General features: G+C 36.3%; 1 protein-coding gene across 2 annotated transcripts; it reads left to right on the top strand.

The window, feature by feature from the left end:
* The first annotated feature begins 313 nt into the window (after positions 1-313).
* Positions 314-13,045, top strand: uxt (ubiquitously-expressed, prefoldin-like chaperone). Of its 2 annotated transcripts, XM_039773960.1 has the most exons (6): positions 322-882; positions 1,139-1,220; positions 5,185-5,252; positions 7,787-7,894; positions 8,610-8,673; positions 12,247-13,045. In XM_039773960.1, the coding sequence occupies exons 1-6, from the start codon at positions 800-802 to the stop codon at positions 12,307-12,309; spliced, it is 468 nt and encodes a 155-aa protein (XP_039629894.1). In that variant the 5' UTR covers positions 322-799; the 3' UTR covers positions 12,310-13,045. The 2 variants fall into 2 exon arrangements, with proteins under 2 accessions (XP_039629895.1, XP_039629894.1); XM_039773961.1 differs by lacking the exon at positions 8,610-8,673 and having other exon boundaries at positions 314-882.
* The last annotated feature ends 1,590 nt before the right edge of the window (positions 13,046-14,635 follow it).

The raw sequence follows: 14,635 nt of genomic DNA on the forward strand, positions 1-14,635 counted from the left end.
CTAACAGCTGTAGTCTTCAGCCGTCCCAACCCGCATTCAACTCCGCCTCTCCTCGACACCAACAACCAATCAGGACGGCACTCGTCTCTCTCTCTGTCGGCATGTGGTAACACAGTTGCCTCAGTTCAAATGTGTAAATGACAACGAGTTAAAGAAACACCAGTTTAAAAAATTGGGCAATTAGGAAATAATGACTAAATTGGTATCTTGTTGTCTTACAAAAACCTACAGCTGTCAACAGTTTATATATTGCTTATGATCTTGCTTCGAAATAGTCAACTACCTAAATCAATTCCTAACCTTCCTATGGAGAACGGGGGTTGGGGGGTATCGGTACAATATACAGTAATTACAAACCCTGCAATTACAAAAGTGCATAGCGGGACTTGCGAAACGGAGTTTCCGGTGTGCTGTGACACGCATGCGTGTGAACTTTTACCTGTCACGTGTGCTTATGACAGATTTTTCTGTTTGTACATTTTAATTAATTTTCATAAATGTATTCTGTTTTGTTGTGAAGCAGTGTTATATCTTTATTGCAGTTTTTGAAAAATAACTTGGCCATTAACTTTTGAACTTTGGTTCCGAGACGCTGCACTAATGGCGTTACACTGTATGTAAACAAGCAGATAAATTCTGAACTAGGAAAGACGCATGTCAGTGCTTGCGTTAAAAGTGTTTTAGATGCAATCGTTAAACGGGATTATAGGGAAATGTTAGAATACCCATGTGACTTTTTAATTCGTTAAATCAGCATTCCAGTGACCTTTACTATACTGTAAATTACACAGAACGCGTTATGAAGCCAGGGACAGATGAAGTGGAGAAGAAGGTCTTGCAGTACGAGGCCTTCGTGAATGAAGTCCTCAAGAGAGACCTAAAGTAAGTGGGAAAGCAATTTTAATTTTGCAATTTTAGTGCTGTAACATATGATATGTATTATTAATGACGAATGGCTGATTGTGCAGAATTTATACATAAATAAAATAAAGCCGTGCAGTCGTGGCTAAAATAATCCTTAAAAACTGCAACACCTTTCTGGAAAAAATCGTAAGGTGAATTTTAAACGTTACACCGGTTGCTCCAAGTTTTCATTAAGAGAATGTTATTAATTCTTCTTAATTTTCTTCCGAATCAGAAAGCTGCTGGAGCAAAGGGATGAGGTATATGAAAAAATCTCTCAGTATCTGCAGCTTAAGAATGTCATCGTGAGCCTGCAGGTAAGGAGGATTCGATGCAGTTGGGTTTTTTTTTTTTTTACTTTTAATGAAACCATGTTTAGCATTTTGAAGTTATGGGAATGGTATAATATTTTTGTAATGTCCAGAGGGGTTCTATTGATACAATTTCAACATTGTGCATCCTCATAATATTAAGTTGGATGGAAAAAGTATCAAATGATTAACTGCTGGAAAGAATAGTCAAGAAAGGAACATGTTCGGAATCCCTGAGAAGAAGGCAACAAAACTGGATGGGACATGTACCGTTGTGCTTGAAAGTTTGTGAACCCTTTAGAACTTTATATATTTCTGCATAAATATGACCTAAAACATCATCAGATTTTCACTCAAGTCCTAAAAGTAGATTGAGACAAAAATATTATACATTGTTGTTTATTTATTGAGGAAAATGATCGAATATTACATATTTGTGAGTGGCAAAAGAATGTGACCCTCTAGGATTAGCAGTTAGTTTGAAGGTGAAATTAGAGTCCGGTGTTTTCAATCAATGGGATGACAATCAGGTGTGAGTGGGCACCCTGTGTTATTTCAAGAGCATGGATCTATCAAAGTCTGCTCTTCACAACACATGTTTGTGGAAGCGTATCCCGGCATGAACAAAGGATATTTCTGAGGACCATAGAAAGAGAGTTGTTGATGCTCATTTGGCTGGAAAAGGTTACAAAACCATCTCTAAAGTTTGGACACCACCAATCCACAGTCAGACAGATTGTGTACAAATGGAGGAAATTCAAGACCATTGTTGCCCTCCCTAGGAGTGGTCAACCAACAAAGATCACTCCCAAGAGCAAGGCGTGTAATAGTCGGCGAGGTCACAAAGGACCCCAGGGTAACTTCTAAGCAACTGAAGGCCTCTCTCACATTGGCTAATGTTCATGAGTCCACCATCAGGAGAACACTGAACAACAATGGTGTGCATGGCAGGGTTGCAAGGAGAAAGCCACTGCTCTCCAAAAAAACATTGCTGCTCGTCGGCAGTTTGCTAAAGATCATGTGGACAAACCAGAAGGCCATTGGAAGAATGTTTTGTGGACTGATGAGACCAAAATAGAACTTTTTGATTTAAATGAAAAACGTTATGTTTGGAGAAAGGAAAACACTGCATTCCAGCTTAAGAACCTTGTCCCATCTGTGAAACATGGTGGTGGTAGTATCATGCTTTGGGCCTGTTTTGCTGCATCTGGGTCAGGACGGCTTACCTTCATTGATGGAACAATGAATTCTGAATTATTATATCGGAGAATTGTAAAGGAAAATGTCAGGACATCTGTCCATGAACTGAATCTCAAGAGAAGGTGGGTCATGCAGCAAGATAATGACCCTAAGCACACAAGTGGTTATACCAAAGAATGGTTAAAGAAGAATGAAGTTAATATTTTGGAATGGCCAAGTCAAAGTTCTCTCCTTAATCTAATCGAAATGTTGTGGAAGGACCTGAAGCAAGCAGTTAAATGTGAGGAAACCCACCAACATCCCAGAGTTGAAGCTGTTCTGTATGGAGGAATGGGATAAAATTCCTCTAAGCCGGTGTGCAGGAATGATCAAAAGTTACCAGAAACGTTTAGTTGCAGTTATTGCCGCAAAGGGTGGTCACACCACATACTGAAAGCAAAGGTTTACATACTTTTGCCACTCACAAATATGTAATATTCAATCATTTTCCTTAATAAATAAATGACCAAGTATAATAATTTTGTCATTTGTTTAACTGATTTCTCTTTATCTACTTTTAGGACTTGAGTGAAAATCTGATGATGTCTTAGGTCATATTTATGCAGAAATATAGAAAATTCTAAAGGGTTCACATTAATTTTATTGCAATCCATACAAAGCAATCAAGTTTTTACAAAAAGAAAAATTGAATTAAGAACAGATCGATCCCCACCCCTGAGAGAGAGAGAGAGAGCAAGCCAAACGGCGTGAAATTTAAGGCTTGTAAACATACCTAAATTAATAAATTCTCTGTGCTTCATGAACTTATTTTAAAATATTACTGATTAGATCCTGCCATGTTTTGAAAAAAGTCTGTACGGATCCTCTAACTGAGTATTTGATTTTTCCAATTTTAAATAATATAACACATCAGTTTCCCACTGACTTAAGAGGAGAGTTTGGGTTCTTCCAGTTTATCAGAATAAGTCTGCATGCCAAAAGTGTAGTGAATGCAATCACAATTTGTTTGTCTTTCTCCACTTTAAGCCCCTCTGGAAGAACCCCAAACACACAGCTGTTAATGGGTTAGGAGGGATTGTGAGTCCAAGGCTGTCTGAAAGGTAATTCAAAATTTTTGTCCAGAATAATGTTAATTTGGTGCTGGCCCAGAATATGTGACCCAGTGAGGCTAGGACTTGGTTGCAACGTTCGCAGGTTGGATCATGCCCTGGAAACATTTTGGAGAGTTTTAGTTGAGACAGATGTGCTCGATTATATAATTTTGAGTTGTATAATTGTATGCTTTGCGCATATGGAGCTTGAGTGAATTCTCTGCATTGCTACTTTCCACTCCTTTTCTGATATATTAATTGAGAGATCTTTTTCCCAGTGTCCTCTTGGATCTTTGAAAGGGAGGGATTGTAAAATGATTTTATATATTGTAGAGATGGAGTCTAAGTCCTTGAGATTGAGCAATATTCAAGGTTCATGCAAGGTTCACAAGCTTTCAAGCACAACTGTACTAAGGAGGATGGCTGAAACTTTTTTTTTTTTGCTTCGTTTGCCCTTTCTCCAGTTAACCTTTGTCCAACAACCCCCAAAGTGCATCAGTTTGATTGGCAGTTCCACAAACCCTGTGTGGGTGTGTGCTTTAGTGGGTCCAGTGATACACTAGAGCTCAGTCCAAACCTGTTTTCTGTACTCGTGTTGCCAGTATAGGCTTTGCCCACAATTATGAAATGGATTAAGCAGGATTAAGAAAGTTATATTTTTCACAAAAGTACAGAAATGGATATCTTGTTGAGCTCTGTAAGCCCTGCTGTTTCATTGAATGACATGCGTGTGGCAGATTAACTGGCCGCATGATGCCCAACCTCTTGCTGCATCTAAATGGTGCCATCTTTCGCTTTATGCCTGTTGCAGTTGCGTCTTCACACATTATACACTTCATGTCCGCATTTGGCCAATTATTAGTAGAACACGACAAAACTTTATGTTCTAGTTATGTGTTCAACATTTCTTCCCTCGCATTTCCTGTCATCCTGCATTTACATAGATCGTTGTAGACATGGAACACACATGTAGTGTATGTGTTCCAAATAACAATATATTATTCACCCTATACAATTCTAGGCATCTCACACCCAAATGAACATACTTGAGCTGGAAGAACTTTGTGTATGACAAAAGCTGTGTCGGTAGGGGGATGGGATAGCAGGCTGCCTTCTGCTGGTGCTAATCGGCACATTTGCAAAACAAAAGACACTGATGAGGAGGTGCAAGGGAATTTAAGGTGGCCCGGGATTACGAGTTTTTTCGTAGGCTTCAGGGATTCTAGTGTTAAGGTAAATTTTAAAGAGTAAACTAATCTGTAATTGAAGTCACACAGAATTTTCATTGTAAGATAGACCAGTTTGAAAATTTTACCAATGCTATTCAACTGAAAGTTTTCAAATGTCATAAACCTTTGAGACATATAAATAAAAATTGAACTGCCACAACAAGGTTCCTTGATGAGAAAGAGTGCCAAACCCGTCCACTTGGAAACGAGTTGTTTTGTACAATCAGACGATGGAGTTGGTGCTTTTCACATGAACTTAAATAGAGACATAGATTGTAGCTCTTAATAATACATGTATATTCAAAAAATTTCTACTTCATTTGCTTTTTTTCCCCCTGAGTGGCTACAGTGCTATACTGTTGTAATACAGTAGAGAGAAAATTTAAACTTCTAAAGAGTAAAAAATTGTCTTTCTGCAAAATAATTAAATTTACTTATTAATGTCTTTAGGAGTCTGAGAGTAAAGAAATTAAAACTGATGTGGACCTTGGCTGTAATTTTTACGTTCAGGCGCATGTGTAAGTATAACTTTACAGTTAAACCTTTTCATTATCTTGTGAAAGCTATGGTTACATAGCACACGGCATGTGAGAACTACAAAAGCCTTGCCTATTTTATAACTGGTATAAATATTCACCCACAACTATATGAGGTCACGTTTGGCCAGTTTGTAGGTTGGATTAGATGTTTTCTCACCATTTGAGAGGGAGGGAGAGGCATACAAATTAAGCTGAGTGTCTTTGATTTGAGTTATTTTCATTATTGAGAGAATAAGCTTCCCTAAGAGTGCATTTAAGTTCAAAACTGCCCTTTTATGTGATGTTCATTTGATTAGGGTAATTTTAAATACACATGTTTTTATGTGCTTATTGTGTAAAAGATGTGTGTGTGTGTGTGTATGTATGTATGTATGTATGTATGTTTTCTTTATTTTTTTTTAATTACTAGATCTACTAAAAAGCTTACTTTTAAATGTATATAATATGATGAACTTAGAGATATGTTATCTTGCACCTGCAAAAGAAAACCAATTACAAAATGTATGCATGGTCAACATTAATGTATTCAGTAATTTAGTTTAATTGTATTGATAGTTAGAGAACTTTTTGTGAAAGGCCATTTCTCAAAGAGTCAAATCAAATTTTTGTTTGTTAAATATTTTAGTAAATAGTCATCCCCACAAATAAGTGATAATGGTATGTAATTAGATATATTACTAGTACATTAAATAATTTTTTTTATTGCATTTTACGTAAGTAGTTTAAAATGGAATTCAAACCGGCTTATGCTGATGAAAGTAGCTTTCATAGACACCAGTTACAAACTCAATGTTAAAAATTTCATTTCTTGTACTATTGTCAGATGTTGGTTGTGAAGGGTCTTTAGGTGATTTTTAGTTCATATTTTTTACACTTCAAAAATCCTTAAGTTAAAATATGTGTTGAAGTCTAAAGCAAAACAGTCTCACAAGAGTTTTATTTAAAAGAGCATAAAAATAACAAGTATTGTATAACTTGTTTTTATTTTAAAATCTCTACAGATTAGTTTTTACTTTGATTCTTCGTTTCTCCAACTTTATTACCTCCTGTGTAAGGTAGTTCTTTAATCCACATTTATGGGACATCTGCAGTATATTTTTTCCAAACCGGTCATGACCATGGGTTTAAGGAAATACATTTACCCCCAGCTGCAGACACACTGTAAAAATTCAGATTTTTTTTTTTCTATTCCGTGAATGAAAGGACCTGTAGGGAAGGTAGCTTTGTGAGTTAGTTGTCAAGTAGTAAATGTAGGTTATAAGTCTTGAAAAGTGAATTTAGAGATGGAACACAAGAAATGGCAGAGTTGTTGTGGTTGCATCAACTGTGAACGTGACAGATGTCAAACTGGTAAAGTAGACAACACATTTTTTAAGCTGGTTTTGGGAACAGGAGGCAACACCAACACAATAGTCAAAGTATTTTATATAGATCATATTTTATATAGATCAGAACAAAGTCTAGGTAGACAGAAAGAAATGCTCTTCTACCTAAACAAAGATGTTGGCATTGCTTGGTCTCATCATAGTACATATTATTATACTACTGGCCTACTTTCAGATAGTATTGAAGTAAAGAGATTTTTGTGAATCTGATGAGGGTATTCATGGGAGAGTCCTGGAGTTAACTGGTTAATGCCGAGTTTGTGTTCAGTCGCACAGTGTGTTGAGGCAGTAAGGACCCTGAAACCAAAAGTTATCAAACCGCTGGTGAGTATGGTTAATGTATTTATAATAGGGAGAAAATCCTATTAGATAGATCTGAAAACAATACAGAGTCCAGAATTGTCCCAATTAGTGTATTTTGGGAATAATAGTGTTAATAGTACTACTGCTACTAAACTATTTGTGAGGATCACTACTAAATATACCTCAGCCTTGGGTTAGCCTACCTTTTCTTGATAATATCTGTGCTTGTATTATAAAAAGTTTTATTTATAAGAATTCAAATGTCAAACCTTAAAGAATTAATTAGAAATAAATGGAAACTAAATATTTTTTATAAAGTGACCGAGTGAGTCAGACCATGTGAGTAATGGTCAAACAGATAGTTTGTACTAAAGTGCAGAGCGAAGCCAGTCCTACATATTTAGGAATAATCACTAAAATCACAATAATGGAAATAAATTAAATGAGAAATCCCTGCTATGAAGTAAACCTTTAAAATTAACAATATACCACAAGCTCAGATATACACTTACATACATAGTATATATTGGCAGATTACAGCAACTATATATCCTGTATAAGAAGGGTTAAGGGCATATAATTTACATAACGTTTTCAACACCTTGTTTCACTTTTAGATACATTTTATAATTTACAAAGCCTTCATAGCTACATCTTGTTTCTTCAGTTAATTAGGGATGGACAGATGTTACCTTTGCTTCTTTGTCAGCACGTAGAGCAATCAAGGTCTCTTATGCAAGAATTAAAATAAAACCCTTTGTTGGCTTTCTGATGATTTATGAAGTTTGTGAAACTGCAATAATTTACTTTCTTTATACCCCATAGGCCAGACACTTCAAAGATTTTTGTGGCAATTGGCTATGGTTTCTTTGTTGAATTCACACTTTCAGAAGCACTGAGTTTTATTGAAAAGAAAACCAAGCAACTGACGGAGTAAGTGAAACTAATGAATTGAAGCTGAATATTTATTAAAATGTAGTTATTTCATCAACATTTTATCCTATTATTCATTTAGGAGGCACAGGAATTGTGTATCCCTTTCTTAAAATTTAATTTTAAGGCAAAATTATATACAATTATATCTAAGTAACTCTATATACTGTGTACTAGGTAGCTTAATTAACTTTTGTGACACCATTTTTCTGAAATCTCAAGGTTACATACAAGTTCTTTTGCCTACAAGTGGATTTGTGACCAGTTTTTGTATTCTTTTAAGGTCAAACTTCTGCTATTATCCCAGCAATATTGGGCACAAAGTAGGGAACAAACCAGAATTGCCATCCGTCCATTTCATTGTACAAAGCTATGTGGGTTTGGGGTGAGGGTGAAATGCCATGCAGATAAGTGGAAATGTTCTAATTTTATACAGGCAGATGTTTGCTATGGAATTCCAGGAAACTAGATCTGTAAAGCACATGCTAAGTACTGTGGAACTAAGCCAAGCTAGTTTGCCATAAATCTGTATCCCTGTATTTTTCATTTTCATGGCTTTTGTGAAATGTACAGTCTCCTTCTGCTAAGATCTGTACTAGCTTTTGATATATAGTTTTAACTTGGGGTTGTTTATTGAAAGTAGTACAGTATGTCAATATGATGTTAAGGGCCTTTGAAAATTAAATCTTAATTGCAGTTTTGGTGTATTTCTTAGATACAGTGAAATGCTCACAAAAGATTCTGCAAAAATCAAAGCCAATATTCGTTTGTTTTTAGAGGTAAGTAGAGATTCAAATGAGGGGTTCAAAATATGTAATTTATTAAGTTATTGTAATTATCCTTAAAATGAATATTACTAAATTACCATGTACTTCTAAATTCTTAGTATAGTGGGGAAATGTTTTTGTCATAAGTAAATGATTTGTTCATTAGAAGGTGAAATGTTGCTTAACTATACCTTCTGTGCAAAACAAATTAAATGTAACCCACAATAATTGGTTTCAGTGAATATTTAAGTATAAATGTGATTCATATCAAGTGGTTGCAGCTTATCTGCAAGTATAAATGTAAATCATTTACTGGGGGTGTAGGCTTTTACAGTGTAGATTGATCCTGTATAAAGGTAGTGATTAAAAGGTTCAGGGATTAACTATCAAAATCAAATAAAGGTTAAAATGTTACAAATATGAATATGACACCAAACCAATTATAAAAATAATCCCATCCATTCATTTTCTAAATCCACTTATCCAGAGCAAGGTTGTGGAGAAGCCAGAGCCTAACCTACCAAGCATCAGTCTCAAGGCAAGAAAAAAATCCTGGATAGGTTGTGTCAGCTAGTTGTGGGGCACACACATATATACCAGAGACAAGTTTAGCATCGTCAGTCTAATGTAACCTGTATGGCTTTGGACTAAGAAAGGAAATTGTACCACCCAGAAGAAACCCACCTGGATACTGGGAGACCATGCAAATTTCATGCATTAAGCTTGAATGCATGTCACCACAGTGAATTACTACATCAGAAATCTTTAGAGGAATGGCCTAGATATTCCTAACTTTTAAAATTAATGGAATGGTGTAAAGCAGACTCTGATTTGGTAGGAAAGCCATCAATGTCTTCCAGCTAGGAAGCGGTTTATAGCAGTCTATGGGTTTACTGAATTACAATCAGTGATGCTGGTATTGTATTGAGGAAATTTGGGACAATGGTTTGTATTCTCTTGATTAACCTCATGCTAGAATTACTCGGTGAATTTTAATAACTAGCCAACCTGCGGCGTACCATATGCCGCATAATCAGGCCGGATTTTTAATGATTTTTAAGCACAGGGAGAAAATTTAACATTTGAAAAATCAGTAATGTAATAAATCAGCAAGAAAAGCAACATTGTAACAATGCACGGAACGAACCAACACACAATCATCCGTGCGGCGCTCAGGCACGGAGGTTGGAACGGGAGGAGAGGAGAAGGGCGTCCATTCTGCTTCCTCCGTCATGCTAGTGTGCTGATTTCTCGTTCAGTATGCACTGCCTGCTCATGTGCCCACCTCCAACTCGTCACTCGAGTCGTTGTCGTCTTTGCACAGTCCAGTCCAGATGCACCTGTGACTCATGTAGACTTTTCATTGCTCTGTGCGGTTTTGGCTGCCTTTCTATATATAATCCACCAAGACACCCGACCACGGTGGTAGTGAGGTGGGAGGGGGGTGTGTACCAAGTGCAGGAGCATCTAAGAAGACACATGTTTGTCACGGATGCGAATTGCTGTATGTAGTGTGTAAAAACAGTTTGCTATGGTGCACGCGGTCATGCGTCGTAACCGAAAACTCGTTTTTTAAAGACTGCTCACTTCGTTGTGTTTTAACCTCAGTTGTAAAGGAATGTTTTAAGGATCCCATTGGATACCCGTCGCAAACCGTTTTAGATGCTGCATATGGCGATTCAACTCCGCGAGAAACATGCCTCTATGAACAGTCAGCGTGGGTCTGAGGTGCATGTGGCCTCTGCGACAGATGAATATAAATGACGCCGCTTTTTTCTATGTCGTTGCGTCCGAGTTGGTGGGCGTGGCTCTGCGAGTTGTCGTCGTATCCAATGATCTCGGAGTTGGTGGGCTTGGCTCCTTCCTGCGTACGCCATAGGTGTCTCACTTGTCGGCGGCTTAGTGAATCCACGCCCCTTCCGGCGTGCTTTCCATGGGTGTCTTGCCTTAGTGAATTTTATTTATATAGATAATGGCTCATAAGAGGCAGGTTAATATTATAAACATGTTTGCATTCATTGGGAGCGAGTTTCATAGTGTTTGACGTGCAATAGGTTAAATACTGTAGTATTCTACTCTCCAGGAAAACTTAAACAAATCAGCTATAGTGATGAGTGAACCTCAGAGTTCACTTTGCCATGAGTTCAGTGAAATTGTAGAAATGTTCGCAAACTTCACCAAACTTTGTTAAATGCATTGAAGTCCATGAGAAGGAGGAACTGAAGTAGTTTTGAGTGGATTATAATGGTTCGGTGGTCTTTAAGTGTCCATGAGGTCTTGGGAAAAGTCTGCCAGCTATGTTGGACTGATTATGGTGCCCAGATGCATAATCTGAGCTGTAAGACAGCAGGGCAAACCACTGTGCCACTGCACCTCAAACAACAAAAGAACGGATAAAAGGAATACCACAGACAGCTACAAACCAGCAATAAGTAAATAAAATGCAGATTAGTGAGCTTGCAGAGTTCCACACTTGGAGTACACATTGGCTGTTCCACAAAGAGGCAGCACGGGACTGGCATTTTTCATTGTGTGACACGGCTCCGGGTGCAGGCAGGATGTATGTTTTGTTTCCAGTTGATATGTGCAGACACCTTCATCAAAAAGAAAGGAATGCTTTGTAAATAGTAATAAACCTTTTATTTCACAGTGTGCCCTGTATTTTCTCTGGGTTTGGGTGCGTGTTTTGCTCCTTTTAAGGCTTCTGTTGGGATTATAGCAGGACACGTGGCTATTTTTGTATGTAAAATTAGCCATCTGGGGCTTTGCTGCACAGGGATCTGTGTTACAGCTGGTGGCATTACTCCTAATATTCTCATTATGGCCGGCTAAAGTAGGAGAAAAAGAAAAACTTGCATTATTTTTAACGCATGTGTGATAGAAATCTGTCCATGTTTCTCAACTTTTTTAGTTTTGGGACTCGTTTTATATCTTTTTAATTTCATTGATGACCCATGTACAGCAATCAAAGAGCCTGGGGTGGTGTAAAAGCATTGTCGGCAACAATCTTATAGTAAGTATGCGTGAAAACTCTGCATTTGGCTGCTACAGCTCTGTGATGTCATGCTGGCCTAGCAAAGCATCATCTGGCACTGGGTGTAATTTTCATCTAAGCTGACTGAATAGTGAATTTACAGGAGAATATTTGGCAAACAAGGTCACAGACAAATACAGCATATTTATATACGGTGAAAAATGCTTTGCTCATTTTTTTCACCAGTCAACACTAATTAGCAATTAATAAAAAAAAAAATCATCTGACCTAGATGAATAACATCATAATGAACAATAATTGAACTAGTTAATAGTGAGTTTTAAAAATAGATGGATGCATGCATCTGGTTTGGTCTGTTCACTTAGATAGACATTATTTTAATACATTTAAGCCTCCAATCATAATCAATAACACACTTGTGCAAATAATAAAGTAGGCAAATAAATTTTTTTTTTCCAGATAATTACCTTAGCAGTCTTTTTGCTTTTTTTTCCTGTGTGTCTATAGGATTTTATTCTGACATTAAAATGTCATCATGCAATTTAATTTGGTACCTTGTTTAAATGTTTTGCTTTATCAATCTATAACAGGGATTACGGGAGATACAAGGTTTACAAGATCCTCCTAACAACTGGACCCCAGATGTTTTCTAGAACATGATGGCCTGTTTGGAAGAACTATGCTGTATTCTGTTAAATATGCAGTTTTTTTCAGAAGCCTGATGCCATTTTTTCCCCCCCCATCTACAGCTGTCTCCAGGGGTTGAATAAAACCTTTTCTCATGATCTGGTTAGTGTTAGACATAATTCCACATTTGTTTACATTGTTGGTTCTAAGGATTGCAGTGTCTTACAATATCATTTTGATTATTAGTCAAAAAAGTTTATCTTAAAAAAATGACTCTGGTGTTAATTTTAAGCATAGACACAAGGATGTTTTGTTCACAGTTTAAGGAAGTATGATTTGGACATAAAATACACATAAAATGTGTATCTGTCTGCATGATTCTGATTTCTTACAATTTATATCAGGTGCAGCAGACGAAGTTCTAACTCCTGGGGATATAACTGAAGGAGGGACTCTTTCTGTGTAATACTTGCTTTTTGTCTTCAATCTTGTTGTGTTTTTTTGCTTTTCATTCTTATATTACAAAAAGTCTCTTTTGAAGTTAGTCAATGAAATTAATTCCACTGCAGAAATTGTGTATGTGGCCGATACCACCTCGACAACAGAACCTGTTCACTTATTAAATATTTAAAAAATAGATTTGCATTGGTGTTGAAGGTTGCAGTAAAAACCAAGAACAGTATGTTTAAAAATTGCTGTGTATTATAACCTGTAAATATAAAGTGTATAGGTTTTTATGTTGTAATAAACTTTTAATAGCTTTTTGATTTCCTTAATTTATTATTTTTAACATTTTATTTCATAAATTAGTAAAAACACTTTGTAGAGCAAATTAAACTTAAGTGAAGAACATTGTATGAAATTTTGGGTAAGGCAGGAAATTTTCGATGTGTGGATATTCTTGAAGTAGCAGGGAAGTCCTGAACTTCTATTTAAAATTTCTGTGAATTATAATTCTGAATAAACCTAATAGTTAGTTTTGACTTGCAATAAACCAAAAAATGTTTTCTCTTGTGGGAAGCTGCAACGTTCGTGCTGCTGCCTCTCGGTAAGAACAGGGTTCACATTATGGGCCTTTCCTGTATGTAGTTTGCATGTTCTCCCCATGACCGTGTATTTTCCTATAACATGCAGGTTAGGTGCACTGGCGATTCTAAATTGTCCCTAGTGTGTGCTTGGTGTGTTTGTGTGTGTGTGTGTGCGCCCTGTGGTGGGCTGGTGCCCTGCCCGGGATTTCTTTCCTGCCTTGCACCCTGTGTTGGCTGGGATTGGCTCCAGCAGACCCCCATGACCCTGTGTTATGATATAGCGGGTTGGATAATGGATGGTGATATACATACATACATACATAGAGAGAGATCTATCTATGATTAATTATCATTTAATTAAAATATTCTATTGTATTCCTTAGTTCCTTAACATCATCTTTTTGTTCGCTCAAAATGATGGCTGTCCCAATCTGATTTTTTTTTTTTTGTTGGAAATATGGCAACCCTGTTTCCAGTGTACTTTTGTTGTTACAGACATGTGTTCTTAAAATTGAAACCTTTGCCACTTAAAAGTGAATGTATACAGTAAGTTAAGGATTTTCTTTGCAATTTTTTCTTCTCTGGTATCTATTAACACAATTATACATTTAATTATAAAATATGCTTCATTTTAGAAGGAAATTTCATGTGACAAACTAATACATACCATGATTGTGAAGAAATAACTTTGAATTGAAAAATACTAAACTTATCCTTTAAATGTTCAGTCTGTTTGTTTGAAAAGTGTTTTAAATTACATAAATCAATAAGCTGTTCAAACAGATCTGTTGCTGTTCAAAGGGTTTAAAAAAAAAAAATCTAATTTTTACAATTCTTACCGTGTGTATTTTAAAATTATCACTACTTAATATTTGGATGGCTTTCATATCAAATAATTCCATTTCAATGTGGTTCAGTTTTACTAGTGCAGAAATCAAGAAGCAAAATTTTGGTTAGATGTATTAATTTTCACTCCTAACACTGTGTAATGAATGCAGCACTTTCCTTTTAGGATTATACTAGAGAAAAATGTAAAACATTGTAGAGATAAATAATGACCATATTTAACTTTATTCCAGGTGCTATATAATCATTTGCCTAAATCTGCTAAATTATTTGTCATATGAGATAGATTAAATACTTGTAATATAGTTCTACTCATTTATAATGGCACCAGAGAGTGGCAACATATGGCAAATTGATTCAAACATGTAAGTAAGAATTTCCCAGTACTTTGTGCACGTAAAAATAATGAACCCTTTAAGATTACTTTTATAGGCTTATATACTGTAGCTTCTACCATGCTCTTCATAAGTGAATGAGA

This window comes from Polypterus senegalus, chromosome 13 (genome assembly GCF_016835505.1).
Source record: "Polypterus senegalus isolate Bchr_013 chromosome 13, ASM1683550v1, whole genome shotgun sequence".
NCBI classification, from domain to species: Eukaryota; Metazoa; Chordata; class Cladistia; order Polypteriformes; family Polypteridae; genus Polypterus; species Polypterus senegalus.

What these genes read in the sequence shown, in the direction of transcription:
- uxt (XM_039773960.1), top strand. Translation starts at nt 800, where the DNA reads ATGAAGCCAGGGACAGATGAAGTGGAGAAGAAGGTCTTGCAGTACGAG. An exon ending in GTCCTCAAGAGAGACCTAAA is followed by an intron (nt 883 to 1,138) that starts GTAAGTGGGAAA and finishes CTTCCGAATCAG; the next exon opens with AAAGCTGCTGGAGCAAAGGG. An exon ending in TTTTACGTTCAGGCGCATGT is followed by an intron (nt 5,253 to 7,786) that starts GTAAGTATAACT and finishes TATACCCCATAG; the next exon opens with GCCAGACACTTCAAAGATTT.